The sequence below is a fragment of the Micropterus dolomieu genome, linkage group LG10 (assembly GCF_021292245.1).
Source record: "Micropterus dolomieu isolate WLL.071019.BEF.003 ecotype Adirondacks linkage group LG10, ASM2129224v1, whole genome shotgun sequence".
NCBI classification, from domain to species: Eukaryota; Metazoa; Chordata; class Actinopteri; order Centrarchiformes; family Centrarchidae; genus Micropterus; species Micropterus dolomieu.
The window spans coordinates 3,500,253-3,520,558 of record NC_060159.1 but is presented as its reverse complement, the minus strand read 5'-3'; the positions used below and the strand labels follow the sequence as shown (position 1 = coordinate 3,520,558).

The following is a 20,306-nucleotide window of genomic DNA, read 5'->3' as shown; positions in this document are numbered from 1 at the left end:
ACATCTCCTTCCCTCAGTGAGAGAGCTGAAGATGGGTCGAGGATGGGTGTTTCAGCACGACAACGACCCTAAGCACACCGCCAAAGCAACAAAAGAGTGGCTGAAGAAGAAGCACATCAAGGTTCTGGAGTGGCCTAGCCAGTCTCCAGACCTGAATCCAATTGAAAATCTTTGGAGGGAGCTTAAAATTCGAGTTGCCAGGCGACAACCTCGGAACCTGAATGATTTGGAGGCTGTCTGCAGGGAGGAGTGGGCCAACATCCCTGCCGAAATGTGCACAAACCTTGTCACCAACTATAAAAACCGTTTGACATCTGTGCTGGCCAATAATGGCTTTTCTACAAAATATTAACATGCTGTTTGTCCAGGGGGTCAAATACTTGTTTTTCCTCATCAGATGGTCATCAATTTTTATAAATTCATATGATGTGATTTTCTGGAATTTTCTTTGGGATTCTGTCTTTCACTGTTAGAATGTACATATGATTAAAATTGTAGATTGTTGCATTCTTTGTAAGTGGGCAAACCTGCAAAATCAGCAAGGGGTCAAATACTTTTTTCCCCCCCACTGTATATAAATATAAATACATATACAGTATATTCAAAATAGTTTTGAAGCTGTTATAAAAATACTACATAATGTTGTACATACATACATGGGGGACCATTTAGCAGCTCAAGAGCAAGATATTTGCCCTAGGGGAGTTGAAGACCAAAACCGTGTTAAATAAGAGTGAATATTGGTCTTACATTTGTCAGACTGACAGATACCTAAACCCAAATCAATAAAATTGTTATTTTGTGTCTGCTGGATGTGTTAAGGATTGATAACAAGTATTCTCAGTTTTTTTTATTTCACAAAGTGACGCATGTAACCTTGGCGGTAAGTCAGCCTCATGAATCAGTATTTGAAGGTAAAACCTGGAGAAGATGCAGTTCTTCTGTGTGTCTCGGTTTCATCACTCTGCAGGGCTAACAAAGCTCAAAAGGGCTCAGGCAAACACAAGAGAGAGAGCCTTGACACTACAAAGTGCCTGTTACCAACACCCAATAATTGCCTCTTGTTCTTTCCGCTCACCTTTTGTTTCAGCTTTTATTTATTTATTTTTTTTGTACAAGCTTCCTGACTTCCAGATTTAGAATAGAGTAAGAAAATGCAGAGGGGTCAAAGTGCCAAATAAAGACCACAAGACAAAGCATGTGAAAAGAAGCGAAAGGGTAACTTTAGAGATGAAAACGGAGAGAGCTTTCAAAAGACAAGAGGCACCCTGAGGCTGTGGTGACATCAGGACAAATTCGATACGACACAAGGCATGGCAGACTTCGCTGGCCTGCTCTCCATCCCTGCTGAGGTAGGGGGAACAATGCAGTGAGGAGGAGGAAACCTGGCTATGCCCACGTTGTCCAGCAGAGAAATAGCTGTAATATAACTGGAAACATGTGTAACCTAAGACTTGACCCCAAATGAGAGGAAGCAGAGGGTGAGGAAAATGTTTTTGTTTTTTTTATGATTTGATTTTTAACACTAAATTTAGAATTAAATTACCCTTACTATAAAACACTTTCAACAACATCAGGAAATAGGGAAAAAAAACACTTGGCAAAAGGAAGAAAAACTATATATAACTATGAGTTGTTACCTTTGTTCTGGCTCCTGCGGAACTTGACAGCCCCTAAGTTAACCAGGTTCATGCCGTACAGATTGTAGTCTATGAAGAGCTGCAGCAGGTAGGGGATGTGGCCTTCGTGGGGCTGGTAACTCTTGTTCATCACTGCTCCGCTTTGTAACAGCTCACAAACCCTACAACAAACAGAGGATAATCCATTATAAAAAATTCTTGGGGTAGAGAAAAGACACACTTCCCGATTAGAGATAATCACACACATTTAGCAGTCATTTACCTCAGCTACACAATAACAGGTTGTTTTTTTGGGGGGTAGCTGAGATGGTGATCAGCTTCTCCCAATGAAATCAAGGGGCTTTGTCGGCTACAAGTCTGGTTGTCTGTGGTTGCTGGAAGTTGAGAAAGGTTCAACTTTCTGCAAATGTCCTCTGACACGGGCTCAAGGGCTTTGCACGTTTCTACCATTTGGTGAAGCTCCAACAACAAACTTTACGTTTCAGCCTGTAACTTTTGAACTAGGATGCAGTCGGTCCAGGTGAATCTATCCATATAAACCAACCCATTTGCGTCTAGACTGATTTTGTCCAAGTCAGTTTTTTTGCTACTTCTCCTACAAATTTTAAATTGTCACCTAATTTGGCACAGAAACTCTCTCCACCAAGCTGTAAAATGTAACTTTATGGGATTGTTATTCCGTACAGTTTTGCTATAGCTGGCCCTTAAAGTTTGCTTAAATGGCGTGGTCATATCACCTGAACGCTTTGTGCTATAACAACTACATTTGGTGGACATGTAGATTTGTCGTCCGAGTGACCCTGACGAACTTGTGTGCCATTTGGCCAATAGGTGACCGTTCATCCGATCGACATCACACTTGGCCGGGGTGTTGCCAAGGACCCATGGTTGTGCAGCGTAGAAGTCGTCCAGATGAGTGGTTCTAGAGAACACTGCAAGCTGCCATACCGTGCCTCTCAACAATGCTGCAAGCAACACTTCCTGACCCTGAATTCAGACCGACCTGAGCCCTGCAAGAAAGAACACAGCCCTCCCATTCATTTGAATGGAACGAGAAAAAAGAAAAAAACCTTTTGCTGCAACACTATGTCATCTGGCAAGGCGCTGCATTGGTCAATCAAATACACGTAAACACACATTCCTGGCATCATGAACACTGTATTATACAGTTTACCTCATGAGTTACTAAAGATTAAAATAGTTGCCGCCATGATAACTTTCCAGAGTTGAAAAATCCTGTGCATTATACACACTGTTCTCTATAGTGTTTTGGCATTTTAAAAGCATTAATCTGTTACTCCAACTGGACTTCCTGGATCGTATTTTAGGGTTATCACTCGTACCTTAACCAATATGCCCGAGCAACACAGCCCCCTGCCTGGTAAACCCCCACATTTCAAACTACACAGTCAAAGTTTGAAATGTAAGATTTCTGTTAAAAAATTGTCTTTACAAGTCTTAACTGATATAATCAAGAATCACATCAGTAATTTTTTCCAGATTTGACTGTTGAAGCTGAATTTTTCTTTTGTTTATTTGTGAAGTATTTATGTAAAATGGCCTTTAGAATTGGAAAGCTCCTCAGTACCACAGAAGATATTATACAACTGTTTTAAATGACAAATTGACTTTGACATTTAAAATCAGTTTAAACCTTTAAAATATATAAAGGTAATCTCTGCATTTAAATCTACGTGGAGGAGCTACACAGAAAAAGGACCACCCGTTGTCCAGAACCATGCTCAACTACAGAAATCCTTGCATTTGCAGTACTTGCTTGGTAGATTAAGAAGAACGGGCAGCAGTTCACTTTGTGAATGTTTAAGCTCTGTCCTGGAGTCATGTTTCCCCTTTGAAAAGGTCAGAGCACCGGGCTGACTGACTGATCAGAGACGAGAGGCTGAGGAGGGATGCAGGAAAGCCAGTCCTGCAACTCCAACTGTCCTCTTTCTCTTCCTTCTTGTCTCCCTCAGCCTCTTTTTACCCTCTGCTTCTTTCTTGCCTCCCTCCTTTGCTATCTTGTCTCTCTTTCCCTGAATTGCTCTTGGTCTGTTATTGTCTTTACATGGTCCCTTTTCTTTTCTTCCTCAGTTTGTATTTACTTTGCCTTTCCTCATTTTTCTCTCTCTCCAATCTCGTCGTTCTATACTCTCCTCTCCTCAAGCCTCTTCCTGTCACTCTTTCCCTCAGTGTGAATCTGTCTCGGCCGAGTACCAAAGCAAAACTCCGCTCAGTGTCACCGCTGACGCTAATCGCCGCAGTGTCTTCCTTTGTGCTTCCATGCACATTTGCACACAAACACAGACACTCAGCCAATCAATTTGTACAACTGAATACACAGCAATCGATTTCACTTTAGTGAGCTGGCGGAGTCATGCGCACACAGGCTGGCATTCAGTAACATCAAACAACTGGAGCCCGGGATGATCCCTAGTCACATTAAACTGCATCGATCCACGGTAACCTTACCTTTTGACCATCTGAGGATTGTACAGATAGATCTTCATGAAGTGCTTCTCCTTAGCGTGGTAGCCATAGAAAGGCCTGTAAGACAAGACGGAGACCACATGGCATACAATTAACATACCGCATTGCATTTTAACATGGATCATTCATTGTAAGGAATTCCCACACTGTTATTTTATGAAATTTTATGTGTTGCATTCCATTCAGAGCTTACATTCCCGAGACCAGCACCACTTTGAAGACATGCTGGGTGCTGGAGGAGGGGTTTCCCATGGCAACGTTAAGGGCCCTGTCGATGCTAAAGGCCACCTGCCGCAGGTAGCGCTCTGGCTGCTGGCCATAGCCATCGTATGGTATGTAGATGTAGGGGAACACGCCATGAAGGTGGAGACACGTTTTCTGGCCTGCAACACAACAACAACAACATCCATAGTGAACATCAGGCGTACAACTGTATCTCATTTCTCTATGTCCCACTGTGTTTAAAATGTTAAGGCAAAAATATTTTGCATTGGTTTGAAAAACAAAGGCTGCTGTTCTCAAGTCCAACTGCACCAAACACACCAAAATTGTGTTTCCATTTGCACTACAGTAAATGCATGCTGGGTGTTATGTTCCCAAAACCCTTCAAATGATTACCAAAAATCACACACTGTCTAATAAGAAAACAGTGAAATAAAATTATTTTTAGTCAAGCACAAGGTAATGCATCAAATCCTAAATTCAAACTTCATTCAGACATTTAGTGATGATACTGACAATAAAATTAACGATACATTTTGGTCTGTTTACCACTGCAAATCTTTCCTTTCATTGACATCAAGCTGCATCTCACCTAATGTAATATACTCCATTTAATGTCAGTTTTCCACACTTGACAGTTTCTAATAGGTCAAGGTTTAATCCCAGCCCTAGTGACTACAACATTTTCAAACTATGGTTATTATTTATTCATTTTTACCATGTTCAAAATCTGCACTTTGAAAAAGAAGCCAGTTGGTCAAACTCATCCAGTAATTATTGTTGTTTCCAAGAAGTGTCACCAAATCAAAATACTTGCCAGTACTGCCAGTATTACAGGACTATATGTATTGGCTAATTTTCTCAGCATGCAGTGGCACAGTGCTTGTTGAACACACACAATGGCGGAGCAGCTGTAGCCTTAGATGTTACTTCTTCTACAGAGACTATTAAATCTACTGACAGGTGCAATCGAGATGGATGGAGTGTGCTGTGGGTCCAGTAAACCCCCGTACACTTTCTGACCAATCCCTGCAAGGCAACACAGACAGATGTGCTGAAGCAGCCCATTAGCTAAATAACTAAACAGAAACAGAGGATTGCGGGTGGAGCGGAGGAATGAGGTCTTTAGTGATGTGAAGTGAGGTCAGCCGGCGCGGATAGAGGGAGATACAGTATTTACAACAGGGGCAGAGTGACATCATCACTCCCAGACAAACATGCACACTGCTGAGAGTCATCTGAGATGAAGTGTACTGCAGACACTACGCTCCGATTCATTCCCTTTGTGCCATTATCAGCCCGGGCCGGCATGTTTATCTGCACGCTGTAGGAGCCTGCACTGTGTTTAATCAGGTTACACGGGATAATAACAGCAGTGTAAAAATGAAGACAACAATGTCTGAAAGTGCTGAGGCTCACAGAAATCTGAGCTTCTGACTCTCCCCTTATCTTCCACCAGCGCCAGGCTGACAGACAGCTGGGCCGGAGGAGACAGTACTGAGCCGGAGCTTGACTCTTGCCCAGACTGTCTGCACATGCCCAGAGACATGCTTACCTTCCCAACCCTCGTCACTGGAAAAAAAAGTGAGGGGAAGGAGGGTTCTGGAACTGCTCTTCCACACCACACACACACACGGCTTGCCAATTCCACATCGCCATGCTATGGTATGACAGATGCTGCGTGCGATGCAATGCCACAGTCCACTAGGCACGATTGTTGAGATTGCTGGACCAAAAGTGGAAGAAATATTCCCAGCATCCCGGCAATACACATTACTGCCTCTAAACAGGAGGGGAGGGTGATGCAAGTAGAGAGGTGGTGCTGAAAGACAATGGGCTTCTGAGAACAGGCTTAGTGTTAGACTGAATCAGACATCTACCACATAAAAGCACTGCTCAGCTGCTCAGAGGCAGAGCTCCCCGCGGAACATAGTGGTATTGAGAAAGGTTTGCGTGTGAGGGAAACACACACCACTCCATCATTATGAGATAAAACAGGACATTTCCATTTGTCCCTCTGTCCTTGGGAATGAAATATTGTTCATATGAATTCCATGCCTAGTTAAATATGGTCTGCATTATGAAATATTAAAGCTATGAAAAACTGTAAAACCAAATTACCAAATAATCTAGCACTCCATCTCTGAGGTCCACAGTAATCAAGTGACCCAAGACCTTGTATTACTTATCGACTGTCATAGGTAGGGCTGGGCGATATGGTGATATATCACGATAAAAACATTTCATATCATTCGATATCGATAATTATCACGATATGTCAAATCGTTATTTCTTTCAAGTTAAAGGCTGATTTTTGCTCCTGAGTGAAAATTGAAGAAACTAGATGGTTAATTATGTGGTTAAACTTTTTTTTATGGTCACAATGGGAAAAACACTTGATGCCAAAACAGTGGATCGCTTAACAAATCTAAACAAATCAAATATTCCAAACTATTATGATAAAAAAATATGTGATATATGATTAGTAAATCTTTTTTCAGTCCCTTTTCCTTGACAAAAAAAAAATATTTTTTGCTAAGTGCTAATTTGTTCGAGATTCAAATGAATTAAACCAAATATTTATTGACGATATACTGAACATTTATTGTACTGATAGAGGAAAATTATATCGCGATAATTATCATTGTTTTATTGCCCAGCCCTACTGTTAAAACGGACAAAACAAGCAACGTGACTACATAACTTTGGGATGTGGCAAATTGTGATATCTGACATTGATATGAACCAACATGCTTGTTTGTACCCCCTCGTGGTGTGCTGTTAGGGTGATCCAGTCAACTTGCGCACATCAAAGGTCGGCTGTGCCCGACTCTCCTTAATGGTTAAAGAGGCTTTCAATATTTCACTAAATAATGGCCTGTTAATTATGGTTAATATGCTTTTGTAAATAAGAAAAATTAAGCAAGGGTTTGTGTATTTATTGGTTATGAGGCTGGTGAAGTTTCAAAAACAACCTTACAAATATCACTGATTAATGGTCTTTCATTTATTCATTTAGCTGACGCTTTTATCCAAAGAGACTTACAATTGCTATACATGTCAGAGGTCACACGCCTCTGGAGCAACTAGTGGTTAAGTGTCTTGCTCAGAGACACAATGGTGGATGTTTCACAGTGGGAATTGAACCCAGGTCTCCCACACCAAAGGCAAGCATCTTATCTATGTGCCACCACCCCTTTCATGAGCTATAATATCTAACTTAAGTTCATTAAAATGCAAATATTCACATCAAATATTTCTTCAGTTTCAAACAGATGTGCAATGCATCCATGTTTGGAGCCAATAAAAACATTCAGAGAATGTAGCTTTTGGAAATGAAAGGGTTCATGACTAAACAGTTAATCAAAAAAAATAATGAACGATTAGGCTACTGCAGCCGGTGAGATGCAGAGAGACAGTGGGATCAGAAGGTCTCCGTCTAGTCTGGAGTGTGTATTTGTGTGGGTCAGCTGTACAACGTCAAGGTGTGCGCAGCCCCACCGCCAGCCCCACAAAGGCTGGCAGCCGCTGAGGAGATGAGGGAGCGTTGAGGACAGCGCGCGTTTGTCTGTCCCCAGTCTGCCGTGTCGACTCGGAAGTGTGCGCACACACACACACACACACACACACACACACACACACAACCAGCCAATGTCGGCTTTTGCTGCAGTTGCTAGGCAACAATAAAGCAAAAGCCCCTGACCGACAGGCAGAGATAAACAAGTTATTCTTTTGACTGGTCAAGCCACAGAAAGAGAGACAGAGGGAGAACGTGTGTCTGAGAAAGCAAGAAAGAGAGGAAAATCATAATGAGAGAGAAAGTGTTTGTGTGTGTCTGTATGAAAAGGAAAACAGGATGGGCTGAAAAGACAGAAAAACCAAATGAGGAAGGCACTAGAGTAATAAAGGCAATGTGTATATATTATGTGTGAGAGAGAAGAATGTGTTAGTGGAGAGAAAAGTAAGCAAGAACCAGTGGGAATGTGGACTGACCACGGTTTCATGTTTCAGTTAGAACAAACATCTGCTGCTTCAGCTGGATGGCTGTTGGCTGATGTAGTTAAATGTAGGACTGGGCAATTAACACCTTTCTGAATTCTTCTGTCATTATTAATCTATAATTGATGTTTTTCACGCGGACAAATGCCGACAGACAGGAATTATATACAAATCTATTTATACCTGCTCTGCACTGAGATGGTGTATACTCTTTGGGCATGACCTGGTAAATATAAATCAGGCAGTATTATTTACCAGGAGTAACCAACATGGCAAAATATCAATAGCTGAAATACAATAGTGGAAACTCTAAATTTCATGACATTGGTCAGGAAAATGTCCAGCCAAAGTAATCCCCTTAGTAAAATAAGTATCAGGACAGATGCCAATTCGGTGATCTTTAGGTAGGATGAACCAACATTTGATCGATTGATTTGATTACCAACAATAATGTAGATGTTAATTTTTCTATTCATCAATTGTTTAGTTGAAAGAGTAGATTCTCAAATTTTAGAAGATAAAACCAGAGGTTGTTTGGCAGTTGTAAAAATAATAAATAAGATAGTAAATTATTTGAAATTAATCTATTGCAATAATAATACTCAGCTGACTTAAAGATTAAATCAACTTATTGTTTTTCAAATTGTTTTCAGTGTGCGCACGAGGGAGGGAAAGAGGGGCAGTGACCGCTTCAGTGCCTTAACTCTGGGAGGAGAAACGCTCAGGTAGAGGAGGTCCACTCTACTGAGCGTGGAGCAAGTAAGGTCAGCCAGCACCTTTATGAAACACTTAGCCAAGCAGACAGCTGCTAACCTGTTATAAGCCATGCAGGACCGCAGAAAGATACTCAGATCTATCCACCACAAAAAAAAAAAAAACAACTGAACAAAGCTTTTTTTACACAGTAGTAGCCTGACACAAACTATGCATACAAACACCTAATGTAGGGCAGGATGATATGGCCAAAAATGTTAACACAATAAAAAGTTTCAGATCTTTCGATATCGATTATTATCATGATAAGGATCAAATCGCTATTTCTTTAAAGTCTGATTTTTGCTTTTGAGTGAAAGAAACCTGATGGTTAATTGTGGTTTAAACTCTTCTTTATGGTCAACAGAGGTCAGAGGTCAGATTTGCGTTTGACACAAAGGTAGAACATTCAAAACAATTATGATAAAATCTTTGTCAACAAATATCCTTAAGTAAAATTAAGTAAAAGCTTTTTCAGTCCTTTTGCTCGACAAAATAAACATCTTAATAAAATCCTATGATTCAAGTGAATAAAGTCAAACATTTATTAAATATTTATTGAACATTTTGTTAGATTTTTATTGAAAAAAATTACATTGCAATGATTATGTTTATTGTTCTATTGTCCAGCCTAACCGAAAGCAAAACCTCTAGCAAGTACAATCATATCACACACACAAAGGTTAACATGCTTTGAAAGGGCCGACTTCATCCACAAACACATATTACTGGAGTCAGGACAGGTAGTGCAATAGGATGAATACATCAGCTAGCATGAACGGCTACCACTCGATCTACAGAAAATGAATGGACAACACATTTCATAATGAATTCATCTTTTAAGTAATTTGTCCACCAAAATATATTTTAAAAATCCTTGATGTTTTCAGCTTCTAAAATGTGAGGATTTATTAGTTTCACCTTCAGCCCTGGGAAATTGTAATGGGCATGTTCAGGCATTTAATATACAATACACAACAATTCTATACAATAAATCTATTAATTGAATCAACACTTAAATAAATCAATAATTAAAATAATGTAGTGTTGCCCAATTTAACTCCAAAATAATAGGATTTCTTCTAGTTTTTTTAAGGATTTTCTGAAGCATTTGTTAGTCACAAGTTACACCACTGGTCATTCTTCCAAAATGAATAGGACGAACTGTCCTCAGTTATGTCCTCAGGAGGCTTTTAAAGCGGCTCGCGCAGGCCCGTCACATTAACGGTGGCCTGATAAATGTTTATATTCAACAAAATGAGAACACACACAAACAAACAAAAACTGCGAACTCGATATTTGATATATTGAAATTTGCGCCTTTTTTCAAGCTATGTCTGAGGGGAGTCACAGACTTTGAAAACCACCGACATAAACAAAGCTTTAAAGTAAATATTAGTACATGGAGTTTGGTGACCTCACGTAATTCCAGCAAAGCCTCACCCACGGCCAGACTAAGTGAAAATGCCTGTGTGGGTGTGCAGGGCCTCGCAGGGGTTTGAGGTTACATTATATTTAACTCATTTACCTGACGCTTTTATCCAAAGCAACTTCCAATTACTATATGTCAGAGGTCGCACGCCTCTGGAGTAACTAGGGGTTAAGTGTCTTGCTCTGTGACACATTGGTGGAATTGAACCCGGGTCTCTCACACCAAAGGTCAAAGACCAAAGTCTTATCCACTGCCTTATCACCACCACCAAGACACTACACACTGCTCTGAAGAAGCAAGGTTTCCTCAAGACGAGAGCAGAGAGTCAGCGCTGGCCATCAGTCATGAGTCATACGGGTAACTTTTTCCTTGGCAGTAAAGGCTGTTTACTCCGTCAGCCACTCTGCCTGGTAACCAGCCGGAGTTTAAAGCTTCAAAGCTTCCAGTTTGAGAGTGAAACTTGCTATGAGAAAAACAGGAACATTTCCTGGGAAATGTTCAAATTCCAAAGTCAGTCAAGTCTGATCAGAAGGTGGTAAAATGTGCAAATATATCGAGGCAATTTGCAGAACTTGTTGATTTTGATGTGATTTCTATTCTGATTTTGACTGTCTACTGGAACATGGAAGCAGAAAGAAAAGACCTTTCATTTGTCCAAGGTAGGTTTGCGGAGTATAAATGCTCTCAGTACGCACACATACACACAGATCCATCAGCAGTAATCATGTTGAGAATGTGGTATTTGGTAATAACAAAAATACATGAGCCACCGTGTATTTATCATGTGAGATGAGCATTGACTTCAGTTTTTCTCCTTTACTCTCAGAGGTTTGGGGGAGCAGTCAGACTCCCTCTGTAATCAGACAGACAGCTGCCACAGGGAGGAGTGGAAGAAGATCTTAATAAAAACCACTGGTATTAATTAAAAAAGCCCAGGGAGAGCTGTGTGAAATGTAGGCCTGCGCACGCCTAGAGAGGGAACCAAGAATATGTGCTCACTACTCACATCAGTCATGATGGTGGTGAAAGTGAAAACAACTCTCCCCTTCAGGAACTTTAATCAAGGTGCACAAGAGCAGGGATTTTAAGCTGAGCCCAAACCTGATAGGCCCTTCAGCTAAGTGCCAAACTGTTAATGTAAATCTACAGAATGAGGGGATTGGAGGGCACACAGGCAGGGGAAATGGAAAATGCACAACACATACACTCAGAAAGGTGACAGAATAAAGTAATCTGACACACATACACAGTAAGCTCACACACACACACAGGCAGGCAGGCAGGCAGGGTCAGTATCTAGCTCACTGAGCAGCCTGGCAGAGTGCCAAGCCGACGAGACAGTGAGAGAGTAGCTCTGGAGGAGGAGAGGCAGAGGGATGCTGACAGGGAGGGCAAAGCAACTCTGCGCTACTAAATATCTCCATGTTTTCAGAGAGCTAAATTTAAGATTCGCTGTGGATCACATACGGGAAACAGGACTGTTTAGTCTCTTACCAAGAGTCAGATAAGAACACTGGCTAATTTTATTTTATTAAGAATTTGGCCCCGTTTACACACTCAAAATCAATACATGCGTCATGCACTTCACACAGCCAGATGACAAATCTGAGTGCATTCACTGCGGCTGACCTAAAGCTCTTTGGTGACTGCTTAAGTCCAAGATTTACTTTCTTGCCTTTTTTGCAGTTTAGTTCCAACAATAATTGTTTACATAGCTAGATAATAACAAGTGTTAGACAGGTAAATCTGCCAGGCCAATTGCTTATCACAGACACTATCAGTGCGTGTGACGGCAGATAAATAACAGGAAATTGCAGGACAGAAAAGCCTAATTAGGTTTGAGGTCATTTAGAAACATTGTCACGTAGATTGTAGAAATGTCTGATCTACTGCTCAATATATACTGTATCTCCTTCTGCCACAATGGGGAAAAAAAAAATCAACGGAATCCACATCAAGATTGCTTATGTTATGTGTTTATGTTTAAAAAATGGGCAGATTATCAGAAACAAATGTCAATTCCAAAATCCAGTGTTGACCAAGCTATACCAACTATCAATAAACTCGCAGAAACATATGGAAACATGCTAAAAGTTTTGCCCGTCTTCATGGGGACTCTCTAACCTATGAATATCGCTGCTGTCTCTCACACAGAGATCTTTCAATGGTAGAACTGATCAGGGATCAGATAAACGCTTACAGCAGTACATCACATCTTTTGTACGACAGCATGTGTGAAAGTTGCTGGAGCTTCCTTCTCTGACAAGGAGACAGATGGTCGATTTCAGTGTCACTTTAGCTGCTGTTATCCCAGGGGCAGAATGCTGCGAGTGGCTGCTTCCAAAGATCACTTACTGATGTAGTTAGATTACATACTTGGCAGGACGAATGCATTTAGACCTTTTAAACATCGGGCTAAATTGTTATCTCAAACCAACTCAGTGTTTTGAACAAGCTTATTTACACTTCTTTGAGATTAGATGGCTATCCGATCAGGACAAGACACACAAGTGAAAGAGTATAAATTGGGTAATTTATATGGTGAACCATGGTCAATTTGAAAAGCAAAGCCAGATACTTTCCAAATTGTACAATTTAAGTGAAACTGCACTAGAAAAAAATTATGATAAAATTAATCAAATTTACAAATGATATAATATAAATGATCATTTATATTATATCATTTCTCTGTCTTATGTAAATTCAATATGTTTTGCTAAATATACTGCCGCCCTTGCTTTGTTTGACATTTGAGAATGGACGTGCAGTCAATTAAAGCCAGTGACTGTGAAAAGTAGAGGTATATTATCATTACAATATTATTACGATTTTAAAAAAATATTGCGATATATTGCAATTTATTACCTTTTTTCCAACTTCAAATTGTGTCCCCAAAGGAAAACTCTTTTTTCAACTGATATTATTATAGAACCAAAAAGTAAAATTCTCACATACAATTTATATCATAAAAGATCAATACTTGTCGGCCTTGTAGCGATACAATATTGCTACGGAAAATATCGCTATACTATGCTGTATAGATTCTCCCCCCACCCCCCACCCCTAGTGAAAAGACTACACTTCTTAACCATATTCAATATTTTTTTAGTTCAGACAGGCAGGAAAAACAGACGAGGAGGATATGCCACAAAATGTCCAAGGCCAGATTTAACTCCACATGATTATTGAGCCAATATGATGCTCCATTTAAATCTTTGAACGAATGACTTCTCTCTGTTATTCCAAGTACGAGATGAGCCTCAATTCACCGTTTCTCTTTGTACTGGCTAATAGCACTGCAGTGACAACTGATGTACCACAGCTACATTTATGGAACCAAATATGCTCGTCCAGGAACAATTCTTCCTCAAATATTGGCGGTGGTCTAGAAAACACATGCCTAAGCAGAAAAACACAAACATCCACCACCCACACAAAATCCTTAAGCCAGTCTATGAAACTGGAAGTGCTTGTGTGCTTTTGTGCATTACCCAGCGAATGTATAAATATAGTCAATTCCACGCAGAAATAACTAATCTGCATGATGAGACCAGTCAATCAATAGCTCCTCTGCCAGGGTAGCAATGCTGGCACGTACACCATGTTTGCTGCCACAGTTAATTGAATTAATTAAATCAGTTAATTGCTGGTGTGGTATGGTCCCTCAATGATGTGTGTGTGGGGGTAATTAAAGATGGATTCCAGTAAATGTTAGTAGAGTACAGCTTCTGTATTAAGACGCTTCCTACAGTAGAAGGCGGTTCCACGACTGCAAGCCTCCTCCTCCTTGACCTCAGTTGTTGGAGCTGATCATATAAGGGAAAAGGAGATAAAGACACACACTCCTGTCTACATCAGTGGGGCTGAGGTGGAGCAGGTGAACAGTTTCCGGCTCCCAGCAATCAGCATCGCAGAGAACCTGACCATCAACCAAAGGAAAGCTCACAAACGGCTGTATTTCTTAAGGAAACTTAAGAAGGCAAAATTCCTGTGCCAAGTTCTTGTTAGCTTTTACAGAGGAGCAATAGAAAACATCCTGATGGGAAACCTCAACTGGCATCGGAGGCCTCAACTGAAACTACAACTTCATCTCTTCAATAGATCCAACTTGTACCTTGTATACATTCACTGAGGAACAACAGAAATAAAGTCAGACATATAGGGATTTGCACACATCCACCCAATGAGTTAAGTTCCAGTGTGGGTGCGTGTCTGAGGGGGAGTGAACAGAATGACTACAAGGAGGAGGAGGAGTGAACACAGGAGGATGACAATTCTTAAATCACACTCTTTCTAATGGATTCACTCCCATCATCTGCTCCTTAAATTAACTGCTGGAGAGGAGATGGAATATACAGATGATCAGTCAGTGTATAAATGAGAGCCGAAGAAGACTTTATGCTCCTTGCTTTATAAAGTAAAGGCCTGCATTGTGCGCACATATCTTTGTGGAGGAGTCAGGCTGTTGAAGTCCGGCCATGGTGGGAGAGCTGACATGTTGCCAAACTGAACCACTATTTCATGTTGGGTAGGGGAATAAAGGATTCTCAGTGAAGACACACTTAAATAGAGTAAAGATGGGCACAGGACACGTAATATTTCAAATCCAATGTTTCATTAATGGACTTTTGGAAGAGGTACTATGAGTGCACAATAAGGCCAGCTGCATGGTTCTTGTGCCAGGCTTCACAATATCCTGCTGCATGCTGTTGTGGCAAATAGGAATGGTTGCCTTTATTTAGATGGTAGAGAGAAGTAGAGAGCTGGCAGGAAATGGTGGGGGAGGGGATGACATGCAACAAAAGGTTGGAATCAAACTAGCGATGTTTTGATCTGATTATATGGTGAGCACCTTAAGCACTAGGCCACCTCACTGCGGGAGGTCTGTTTCTTTCAAGCTGTCTGAAGAAGCATACTCTGCCAGAACAGACGAGGCACAGCAACCTCCTTCACTCTCCTCTACATCTGCAACTCTCCGCCTTTACATCTAAACACATGCCAAAAATTACTCACGTGCGCGCGCACACACACACACGCGCACACGCCATAAACTGCAAAGCTTGAGTCAGTCCATTTTGCTCTGAGCAGCAGTCTCTCATCCTTTGCGCTCTTCCATGTATATAAACAGAGCATCTCTGGTGCATCAAAACAAGCCCCATCAGTGATTCAGCTGGCCAGACGTCACATAATGATTGCACCTCACATGCTGTGTGCGCTCTACCTCATCATTCAAAGAAAACATAGATAAACATTTTTTAGTACTCAACAATCTCGCCCCAAAAGGTCCATTGAGTATTTCTGGAGCTCTCAGTTGTGTCACGCAGCATACAGAGTTGGCTCAGTTCTCATGGAATTGTAGGTTTAAATTTTCATTTTTTGAAGAACTTCTCGTCCATGTTGGCTGGTTAAAGTTCATTCTTGACCTTGGAAACAGCAGTTGACAAATCAATTCCAATTCAAGGTCAATTTAGTAGTTGTAGGGTTTTCAATTATAACAAATGATTGTTGGGCTTCTGTAAATAGCATCACAGAGTACGGTCTAGACCTGCTCTTTTATGAAAAGCGCTGTGAGATAACTGTTGTTGTGATTTGGCGCTATATAAATAAAACTGAATTGAATTGAAATTGAATTGAATACTCAGCAGATGGAGTTTATAAAGTGGTGCTGATAATAACTTCCTGTGCCTGAAGGAAAATGTGAACTCAAATATGACATGAAACGTATTTCAGTCCTCAGCATAGATAAAGGGTTATTTCCTTATAATACACAATAACAAAACCTCTCTCAAAAAACCATGCTATAGTCAGGAGGGCTGCTAGGAGGGTGTCCAAGCCTGAAATTGACTGGGTGAGTCTCCCACTCTGACTGCGTCTGGCCTTTGTTAACTGGACAAATGGTGAGCCCTCCCCCTCTAGCTGCAATGCCAGGCATGTCCTGGCTAGATGCCTGAGCAACATAATTCTTAAAGAAGCTGGAGGACTTCTTACATTATACATACATTATACTCATATGCACGGTGCTTACGGCCTACTGAACATTTGAGGCAGGGTAAAGATTTTCTCAAACACCTTTATCCCGAGTCTTGACTTCAACAAGGCAACTGTATGTACACGGCACACACCAGTGGTGATCCAGTCCACATCTGTCCCAATCCATAAATCATATGTGTGTGACCTGCAAGTGCACAGACAGCCTTTTTCAATTCAGTGCAACTGTGACACCAAGAACCTAGTGGTGAAGTGCATTTACTCAAATATGATCCAAATCCAGTCACCTGTGTCCAAGATGGGGGGGGGGGGGGGGGGGGGGGGGGGGGGGGCGGGGGGGGGGGGTGTTTCATGACAGGGAACAGAATCTGCTCCCCATTTTCCCTTAATGGCCACTTTGTAGCCAGCACAGAACGGAGCGCACATGGATCCCCGACAGATCCAGACAGATCTGGACTGGGTCGGGGATGAATCAAAAGCAAGATGGACACTCATGGGATGTGATTAGAACAACATAACAGACATCACAATAAAAACAGGTCTACTGTACTGGCAACGCATCGTGAAAATGGACCGACAATCTGTGACCTCCAAGAACTGCCAATGACAGTCCAATCAGAACAGACAAGGCGTATGAATCCCACTCTCACTTATGATATGCCTTTTCCCTCTCAGAGGGTGTAGGAGGAAGGTGCTCCGTCTCCAAGTCTCTTTTCAAAGGTGAAAGCTAATTAGTTGATTGCTCTCTTTTCTCTGTATTTTCCACCCTTCCATTCCTCACCTGCTCTACCTGTTAAATGAACAAATGTGGGCTTTAATGGGGCATCCTGGGGGCTGGTCTGAGCCATGTCTTGTGTGGCTGTGAGGTCAGAGCTGGCCTGGGACCTTTGGTGAATCATTCTCTCCGTCTTTGTCAGTCTTTCCTATCAATCGCATATGTAAAATACAGGCAAAAACAGGCCAAATAAAACAACACAATGCACACAGAACATTGGTCCAACCTAAGCTGGTCCACACCAGACCTACTGTTACCAAGGCTACTATTCATCCTGTGTGAGTCAGATGTTCTCCACCTCAGTGAATTGAGCTCACACACAACTGCACACTGGAGGGAGGGCTCTGGACGCGGCAACCGACAAATGGAAATCTGGGAGGCTGTCAACAATCTCCAACAGAGTAAAAACCCCATCTCCAAACACCAAACTGCAAGTCACATTCATCACAATGCAGAGACGGAATATATATGTGCGTGTGTGTGTACACAGAGAGAGACATGACCTGCATGAGTAGTAGAGTACTGTCTAACAAAGGAGGCAGACTCACACTAAATATGGCAGCTGTGGAGCTAGACAAGGATAGTTGGCCCGAAACGCAGGACTGGGAAGAGGTAATCTGTCTTTCACCATGTGTACATATAGATTTTCTAATGACCGCTGTGACACTTTTGTCACAATATATAGTTGCGTATAGTATATTGAGCATTTTCCTGCATAGAGCATTAGGAGGCAGCTGTCTCTGTCAAATGTGGTCCGGCCTCCAGCTCTCGACAAAACTCTGATGTTGTCTTTAGGGTAAACACTGTTTTCTAGCATTGCACTTTGTGATTTCTGTCATTTGTAAATGACATTGTGGCATTACGCTGATGTGGTGACGCAGTAGTTTAGTTAAGTTCAGTGTGCTTTTTTGGCATGAATGTTTCATTTAAACAATGCGCCGAAGCAGTTTGCAACAAAATCAAAAAAGTTTACATTGAAATATGACATAACAAGATTAATCCAATCAAAATCATTCAACAGGTTCAATATAATCATGCAATTTAGTATCATAACTTCCAGAGAGGAAGAAAAGAGCCATGTGATTGACTGGTTCAAAGTGTGGAGAGCGCATCAGTGTTTCCACTGGCATCACCAGCAGGCGTTTAAAAATGCTGCTGCAAATGGCAGTCGTGTTTGTGAATGCGAGTCTATGCTGTAGATGTGTGACTGAACGTCATCCTGTACCGCAACTACAAAGCTAGAGTGCATTTGTTTACACCGCTGAAATGGAAGGAAATAAAGTAGAATAATAAATAAAAATCAATTTTCTCCTACCTCTCTGCCACTTTATGGATTGCAAAAGTTCAAACAGACATCTGTAGAAGGTGATATTAGTTCATTAAAACATAACGGTACATCTGAGAACATGACTGCCCCATATGCCAATAGGTTTCCCCGATAACCTAACCTGCACGGTGTTGCGCCTGTGTGCGTGCACAACTACAGTCAGTGCAGTAAAAGTCAATATTGAACCAGGACGCTGGACTGTAAATTGTGATGGAGATTTACAAAGGAGAGTTTGAGTAAAATGTGTGTCCGTTTCAAATAAGTTTGGCTTTGGTTTGCTTATAACCTGTCTCATTATCTGACTGCTCGTGTTTCCCGTCCCATCAGACATCTTTTTTGTGATCACCATGTTCCCAGATCTCAGAAACTAACTAGGAGAGTACCATGTTATAATTACTGATTTGACTAGTAGCCAAAAATACAAAAATAAGTTCCAGGGTGTAATAACTGGAAATATCCATTGTACTATAAAGTTGTTTTTACAGATCTGTTGTGTACAAGTGGTTACAACACAGTAAGAAAGTTTTCCTTTCAAGGACACACGTATGAAGTTTGCATTCTTCAATTCAATATTCACCTGCTGACTAATACCCTTCCACTGCTCGTGCAACAAACTTCAGTTTTGTTCCAGCAGAGCTGGTCAGCAGCCAAAAGCACATGCTTGTGGCCGTGCTGCTCTCAGGCTTGAATGAGTGAGAGCAAATTGAGTAAAGCAGGTCAGAGTAGACAAAGAGCATAAATGCTCAGTCAACCTTCCTGGGATGAAAGAAGAAAAAAGATAAAGAGTCAGACCCCATCAAAGAGATCAAAGTCTTTTTATCACCAGTCACCTGAGCAGGAGTCAGAGGAAGGGCAGACGAGGTATGAATCACTCACAGGGTTAGAAAGAGATAAAGAGACAAATACAAACTGTTTCCTGGTGACTCAGGGATTTCCTCTGGGCTGTGAATCAAACTCTTAAGGAACACACATCTTGTGTTTTCTAACAAACAACCCCTCTATGGCAGTAATATCCATATCCAAGCAGTGTTTAGCAAATCTGGCCTCTGGAGAAAGGTGAACAGAATATGGCACCTATTCAGCTGCTTGTCCTCCACACCTCCACCTGTTATTTAGTGGCCTTTTCCCCTCCTCTCACATCTGCTGGTGTGAAACCAGACTGTATTATTACAAGTATGGCTAGAGAGAGGGTGCAGAATAGTAAAAGGGACAGATTAGGTTTCTACCCATTTCATGCACATATTTTTAAAACAAGATAAAACATTGCAGATGTTTTCTATCTATATCTATCTTTTTCTATTACGGTTGGGCGATTGTCTCCATTTTCATTTCGTCTGATCATGGCTACTTGAGATCACCAATTGGCGATCTGATCACCAGGGGACGGTCTTACGTTGCGTGTGCGCGTGTGTGTGCGCGCGCGCGCGTGATATGATTTTACTCATTAAATAGTATATTGTATGTGGCAGTCAGCGTTGATATTGTGACGCAGTGTGCCCCCACAAATGAATCACTGAATGGGAAAAACTGCAGTGTGATTGTTTTTATGTCATCTTAGTTCTGATAGTGAGTTAGTTAAAATCGCCTTAATATTGGCGCATGAAAAACCAATCGCCGATCATCCCTTCAATCGTCAATAAGTGTCGCCAATCAGAACAACCCTAATTTCTATATCTCTATATA

At 41.3% G+C, this 20,306-nt stretch overlaps 1 protein-coding gene across 1 annotated transcript in view; it reads right to left on the bottom strand.

Moving 5' to 3' along the window:
- rev3l (REV3 like, DNA directed polymerase zeta catalytic subunit) overlaps positions 1–20,306 on the bottom strand; it is a 79,541-nt gene that overhangs the window by 42,217 nt on the left and 17,018 nt on the right. The window contains exons 2-4 of the mRNA XM_046061198.1: positions 4,321–4,510; positions 4,110–4,184; positions 1,641–1,801 (exon numbers count right to left, since the gene is read on the bottom strand). Of these exons, the coding sequence (XP_045917154.1) occupies positions 1,641–1,801; positions 4,110–4,184; positions 4,321–4,510 (426 nt within the window). The remainder of the gene's footprint in view (positions 1–1,640; positions 1,802–4,109; positions 4,185–4,320; positions 4,511–20,306) is intronic.